Source organism: Nestor notabilis, unplaced genomic scaffold (genome assembly GCF_000696875.1).
Source record: "Nestor notabilis isolate BGI_N333 unplaced genomic scaffold, ASM69687v1 scaffold6616, whole genome shotgun sequence".
NCBI classification, from domain to species: domain Eukaryota; kingdom Metazoa; phylum Chordata; class Aves; order Psittaciformes; family Psittacidae; genus Nestor; species Nestor notabilis.
In genome coordinates, this window is record NW_009933211.1 from 2,156 (window position 1) to 9,410 (window position 7,255).

The window sequence follows — 7,255 nt, forward strand, 5'->3', positions numbered from 1 at the left end:
GATAACTATCATATTGATGATCAGCAGTATACTACAAATACTGCATTTCTAACAAAAAAATGTGGGATTTGCCCTCAGCAGTTTTTTTCTGTAACATTTTTATACTGTTATGCTTTGTGTTATCCTTCAAATACCTTGCCAGTCCTCCACCTGCATGACTGACATTTTTTTTACTTCTTTAAGATTGGAGACAGGCAGTGTTGGACTGCCAGGGAATGTACCATCGAGAGCCTAGTTTTCTGCTTAGCAAGAAGTTCTGGAGGCTAAATTCAGTTTACACATCCTTGTGTCATTGTTTCCAATGTAGATCACCACTACTGACTCAATTCTCTGGACTCTCAAATAAACTATCCAACTATCTAGGAGGATCTTCCTTTTCACCTTGCCCAGGACAGTCCCCCTGGACATCTGTGCTCCCCAATAGAATCCCTCTCTGTCATCATCTGCTTCCTGCTCTCCCGAATCCTAACCTAAGTATTTGTTATTTTTAAAGGAGTTCCTACAGTGGGAACCACAGCAATCAAGGAGGAAAATACTCTTACTACGGATACAGATTCTGTGCGTGCTGAAGGTGCTGTTGAAGCAAATGAAAATTTTCACCAAAAAGAACAAAAACGCACATTGCAGTCTCTTTTCTCATTGCTCCGTGAAGAAGTTGAGCAGATGGATTCAAAGATACTGCCCCTGTGTCTCCATCAGGTACTTCCTATGATTCTGAGGACTTGCACACTGTTTTTATTTGAGGCCTTTATTCGTTAGAAAAAAATGCATTCATTCAGTACATGCCAATTTTCCTATCTGGACAGAGTATTTCGATTGTATAACAGGTGATCACAGCAGATTATCTCCTCTAAGGTCTTCTAATATATGGTAAATCATAAATTGCCCTGAAAGTATATTCTGCAGTTAAAGGAAACTCTTAAGAGTTTAAGATGGGTTTTCCAATTCCACAAGGATGAAATTCTAGTTTGGCTGGTAGATTAGGAAGATCACTCTTTGACATACCTTAAATACAGTTTGTAAGACACTGGTAGAGATACAAGACCGCTGATATCTAAATAACATTTTAAATCTTGAATTGTTGTTGTTGTTACAGACTTTTCTAGCATGAAGTTCATGCATGAATGCTAAGATTCAAGGTTTCTTAGTGTTTGGGGGTTTTTGGGGGTTTTTTTTTGTAACATAGTTGCCACACACTTTCCTTTTGCAAGACCAAAGGAAATAATGTGTGATTTTAAAATCAATCTTTTTTACTAACTGGCCAGTATGGTTTTCTTTGTGGAGATTATGATGCAAGATGAATATGTTGATAGGACTTGGTGCAGTATTAATTTATAGTTTAGCTATGTCACACTAACAGTGAACTAGAAGATACTTTGTTTGGCTGTAGTGTCTAATGCGGGCTATATAAATAGATACTATACAGTGTCTGATTTTACTTAGTTGCATTATCTTTACTGTAGAAAATTGGATGATTGTGATATTTTAAACTCCTAAACTGCAATGACACTCCTACATTCTTATTATCTTCGATATAAATAAGTCGTTATATTTGCAAAAGAGGTCTCTTTTTAGTATTGCAAATTACACACAATTTACATCTGACCTAGAATTTTACATTATTTTGTTTAATCTGTGTTTGAGTGAAGATATTTGATACCATTCCTTCATTTATTTGAAACTTAGCATTAGGGTTAACCATTTACACCTTTAGCCACACCAAATTTGGTGGTTGCTCATGAGTCAATACAAAGGTCAGTTTTGAAAAATAACACAGGGCAAAAACTTTACAGACATGAAGGAATGTCATCAAACACGATGGAGGTGAAACCTGTCCAATGCTTTTTGGGTGAGGAAGCCAAACCCTAAGGGTAATAACCTTTTGAAAGTCATACAGGAACTGTGACAGAACTGAGAACAGAATCTGCATTTCCAGATTTAAATGTAATGAAGCACCATTTCTTTTTTCCTAAGAAATATCAAGCATTTGAATGGAGTGTTTGAAAGAAACAGAACTTACAAGGATCATAACACACTTTTTAAACTGGGGAAAAAAATAAAAGAGTTTAAAGATAGGATTCATGTCTTCATGTAAAGTGAGGCTATTAAGAATGTTTTTTCCTTTTCCAGCAAATTAACCTGACATCTTCAGCCTTTTTTTCAGATAGTTAATACAGCCTGGCATTAACTTTCTTTTATGCCAAGCCTAGCAAATACTCTTCTACTCTTCTACTTTAAAGAGCTGTGTCAGATGTTCTGGAGTATTAACAATCCGTATTGTTAGTGGAAAGCCTGTATTGAATATTTTAAGCTGTGGGATATTAGAGGCTGTTCTAAGGGTTAACTTTTAATTTAAATAAGATACCATTTTTTCCTGCCTTGAGTGGGATTCATGTGATTTGTTTAGCGTTTGTTACAGAATCTTAGAAGTACTTGTATTTAAAACATAAATGCAGAACTTTAGCAGCTCCAGAAATACTTAGGAGACTACTGTGGATAGCAGACTAAAGGCACAGAAATTCTTTATTAAGACAATAAAAGACAGTGAAATACAGAAGTTCTTTATAAAGAATCCTAGAAGTCACTTACCAATTCTGTTTTGGAGGTACTGGACTCAGAATGGTCTAGTGGTTAGTGATAAGGCTGAGAGCCAGGAACACACAACTTGTAATCTAGACTCCTCTATCAAGTTGCTGTCTTTTTTGAGCACTCATTCTTAGACTTTTACAAAAGTGCCCACTTGTTAAGTCCTTCAAGCCCTTCATGAAAACACAAATCTCAAAATCTTTGGGATATTTCAACTATGAGGGCCTAAATTGAAATACCCCAAAGATTTTGAGATTGAATATTTGTGTGCTGCCACCGAAGTCATTGGCGTATCAGCTGTGCGGTGTCTCAACCTGAATGTTCATGTATCAGGGTACCTACAAGTACTGGACACATTTTGCAAGCATGGCCCTTGGCACAGTGTGCATGCCAAATAGGAAGACTGGCAGTGTTTGCTGTCCCTCAAGATTGATTAGTTTATGCTTGTAAAGGTCACCAATGCTGTAAAGTTCTGTGGAACAAAATATTTTTACTGCTGAAGTTTATATATTTTATTACAAACATTATTACAAGCAAATCCATCAATATTCTTCGGTTTTCCAGGAAAGCCTGCCCAGTTTTTTAGCAAGCACAAATAAGCTTTTGTTGCAAATCTCAAAGATTATTTGTATACAGGAAGGAATTGGAAAGAAAACATTTAGGTTACCACATTAGCCTTTCTAAACAGTGTTACACCTTCTCCTTTGCAGGCATCAGCTCTATCTTTTCTGTTATACTCCCCACTACCAACTCAGAGTCCAAGTGAAATTCGCTTTCTGATTAAAAGGCACTCATTTTCTGTCTTTGGATACTTGCTTTCTCTGACCTGGTTGCAGGGACTCTAGTACAATGGTGACTTTAGCCTTTTATTCCAAGAAATAATCCTTTATGTGAGTTGGAGCGGGGCGGGGTGGGGAGAGGGGGAACCAAACAAACAACTGTCCTCCCCAAATCCTGAGACCTTTACTTGATGAAGAGAAAAAGAAGAAGTACTTCTAACTGGCATCTTGATACTTCCTCTGGAAGTTCTACCACTTCCATGCTTTTAATTTTGGCTTCGACATAGCTGGTTGAAAGCCAAGGCATCACTAGAAAGAGGATAGGAAAGCTATTTCTGTAGTCTGCAGTTAAAATATGTAGCTCTGATATAGCAATAACTTGGTATACTGGAATGTAATTTTCTCTTACGTTTCCATGACTCTGTTCTTGGTTTATACATAGCCTCTCGTTGTATAAACCCTTGGTCATCATGTATTTACTGTTACTTTTTGCTGTGATCTGTTAAAGATAGGTATAATAAAATTACCCAGCCAGAGTGAAGTTGTTTTTAAGATGTTGGAGCTAGATATCTTGAATGCTTAGGCGTAGAGATCCCTTGTTCAATTCCTAGCCATTGGCTAAGATAGCAGATGTTACAGCAGCATTTAATATGAGCTTACGCATTTTGTTAAGCTAGAAGTACCAGAGATTGTATTAGGTGTTCAAGTGTTTTGTATGTAGCCTGCCTTATGTTTGATTTTCCTGCTCCTTAGTAACTACTCTGGAATGATTTTTTTCTCTATATTAAACCTCCTTAGCACTTTGAGCTTTAAATGCAGTGGCACAAGTTTGCTTATTTCTTGTGTCAGTTCTCTGGTATTTCTTTGTTTTGACATATCTATATTAACATCCATCTAAGAGAACAAGTCTTGAAGAGTTGTTGTGATTCTTAGGTTTGTATTTTTTTTTTCCTATGGTCTTCTTTGGCAGAGCTGTCTTCTTACACATCCAATTTTAATTGTTCTGTTATAGAAATGCCAATCTAAAGGAGGAAGAGCCACAGATTTGTTCCATGTCATAACAACTACAGTGCAAATCAAAGAATTGCCATCTGGCTTAACTCCATGACTTGCTCTATTGTTGAAGAGCTTCAGATATCAAGATGTTAGGCTTAGTGAACTGACACATGGGGTAGAGGATCTTTAAAATTTTTTAACGCAGCAGAGTAGCTTCAGGAAAGGAAGTGGCAGAAGGCTGCTGCAGTGCTGTTGTCTGGCTTCTGCAGGTGGTCTAAGAGTAATACAGAATGAAATTAAGAACTTGAGTCCGTTTGTGTTTATCTCATGAATTTCAAATATTCATACTATATCAAATTCTATGTACTTGAAATATTTTTTGTAATCATTTATAGTAAACAGGATACAAGCAGGAAGGTCACTGTATGTCTCTGATGCTGTGATAGGCAGTGTTTTTGGAGTCTTTTGTCCAAAAATTGTTCTTTTCTCATAAGTCAGGAAACCTCAATTTCTCTATTTTATAACAAGGCTCAGGAGAACTCATTAATGATCTTAATTTGGTCAAACATAAGGAAACAATGGTTTATAACAGAATTCAAATTCTTCAACTCATATCAGTAAACACAGTGCTTCTAGGAAATTTTAAAACTTTCTAATATGATAATTTAAAAAGTTTCTGAAATAGTTTTTTGTTGTTGTAACAACGTAAGACCCAACTAACATTTGAGCAATTCCACTAGTGTGGTAACACTTAGTATTTCTTTGTTTGAGATTCTTTCTAAACGTCCTTCCTAGAATAAGAATGTGTATTTACCCTGAACGTTAGTATTTTATCCAAACCATGAACCTGCAAAACAGATGTTTATAATAAAAAGTTCATATTACATCGTTACCATTCTCATGAAAATTATAGAATTCTGATTATTTTTTTTTTTATTTTTGCAGATAGCTGAGACCTATTTTCAAGAGGAGGAATGTATCCTTTCATTTGTTGAAATTGTTACCCAATATTAAAATAATCTGGCATGATAAAATGTAAAAGACAAATGCTTTATCGTTGGCTCACAAGTTGTGGGTCAAGATTAATAAGAAGTGAACAGTCGTAATTTACCCATGAGTGAATATACAATATGTTAGCAAGTCCTTCTTAATCAAACAGCTGGAATATGAATTAAGTAATAAATCCACTTCCAAAAGCTGTACTGATACAATCATTAGTAGCTGTGCACAAACAAGGAAGTAAGAAAATATTTTCAGAGAACTTCTGTTTTTATAGGAGAAGTTCTGTTCTAAGTATTAGTAACTGGGAATATGTCCAATCTAGGTAGGGTATGTATTCTCTTATATCAAATAGGGCACAGTTATAGTAAGAACAAAATTATCACAACAGTTGATTAGAATATGTACTACAAGTGTCTAGATTACAATAAAAATACCAAACACACTGAGCTAAGGGAGATCAGCAACCTGAAACAACAGCAATACGTTATTTGGCAAATGATAATTAGTCAAAATCATATCAAGGTATCTTGAGAAACTGTTGTAGGAAAGTACGGGTAATAGCTTCTGGGAACAGCTAGTTCAATGGTCCAGTTTATTTTGATTTGTTCCCAGATAATAAAAATAAGTTTGGTCAAGAAGTTATAACAGCTGAATTGCTGCAAATTTCTCATATTTTTCAGTAGTTGTGGGAAAGATTAATCATATTAAACCATAGAATGAAATTACATTTTTGGGAAAGGTGGACTTGGTTTTCCTCTGTTTGCTTTTACGGGAAAGTGATTGGACTATAAAAAGAAGAGGTGAGAGTGGTAAGCCCTTAAGGTATATGTGATTCTCTAAGATGCATCATAAATTACAGAATTTGTGCATACAGATTATTATGTAATTTGTTACAAGCGAAATACAGCAAATAGGCAATTGTAAAGGTTAAATAACAAAGTATATGAAACCTACAAAGGTATCCTCAAAATCTAGCCAAATTCTGTTAGCCTGTAGTACAAAACTAGAGAAATAACTCTGGTGGTAGTATAAAAGCAATATGTAAAATAAAATACCCTTCACTGTCTTAGAAGACTGTCTTGGCCATCCTAATTCAAAAGCATCCAGCAGAAAGTGCAAAATACACAGCACCAATTAAAGGCGTGGAAAAATCTGTAGTAAATTATAGCTCTGCATGGGGAAATACAGTAAATTTAAAATGCATTCAGCAGTGTGATAGAAAGACAGTTTCTCTTTCATAGAAGTTGCTTTAATCAAAGAGCATTATTTAAAGCTGATCAAAGGGAATATTTTTAATGCAATGTACACCTGCAGTGTGGAATTCAACACCACTATATAATACATATTTATGAAGGATATCTCCTCTGTACTTGCAACCATCAGTTTCCTGAGGTTAACAAAGAACTTGGTCATGTTGCACTGTATTAATTATCCATGACAGACATATTAATTCATCTAGTGTAGAACTTAACAATAATTCAGGGTTTGTCGCTCTGATCCTTTAAGGCTATCTCTCTGATCTGTAATTCTGTTTCTAATAACAGATTTCTTGAAGGCAAGGAATATTCTTTCCATTAATATTGTTGTTCATAAGCCATGGTATGTATGAGACTAACAAGAACAGCAAGTACTGGTTGTGGTTTTGTAATAACTACTCGAGTGTTTTAATGAGCATGAATAATGGAAAATTTTTTTTCTATATTACTGAGAACCTGATTCACTGTACTTCTATCCTCATTGTACTATAGAATTAAATTCCAAATAGCTGGCAAAACAGCTTTGGACAGAGCAACCAGCAACTCCAGTTGATGGAACTAGAGTTATCCTGACTATTGCAAAATACATAACTACCAGTATGCTGTTGTGAATATATTGATAACCCTAAAGGAGGG

General features: G+C 35.3%; 1 protein-coding gene across 1 annotated transcript in view; it reads left to right on the plus strand.

Annotated features, from left to right (window-relative positions):
* Positions 1–493: 493 nt before the first annotated feature.
* The window catches only part of CNST (consortin, connexin sorting protein), a gene marked incomplete at its 5' end in the record, with an annotated part of 26,288 nt that continues 19,526 nt past the window's right edge, over positions 494–7,255 (plus strand). The window contains 2 exons of the mRNA XM_010016758.1: positions 494–699; positions 5,307–5,337. Coding sequence (XP_010015060.1) covers positions 494–699; positions 5,307–5,337 — 237 coding nt within the window. The remainder of the gene's footprint in view (positions 700–5,306; positions 5,338–7,255) is intronic.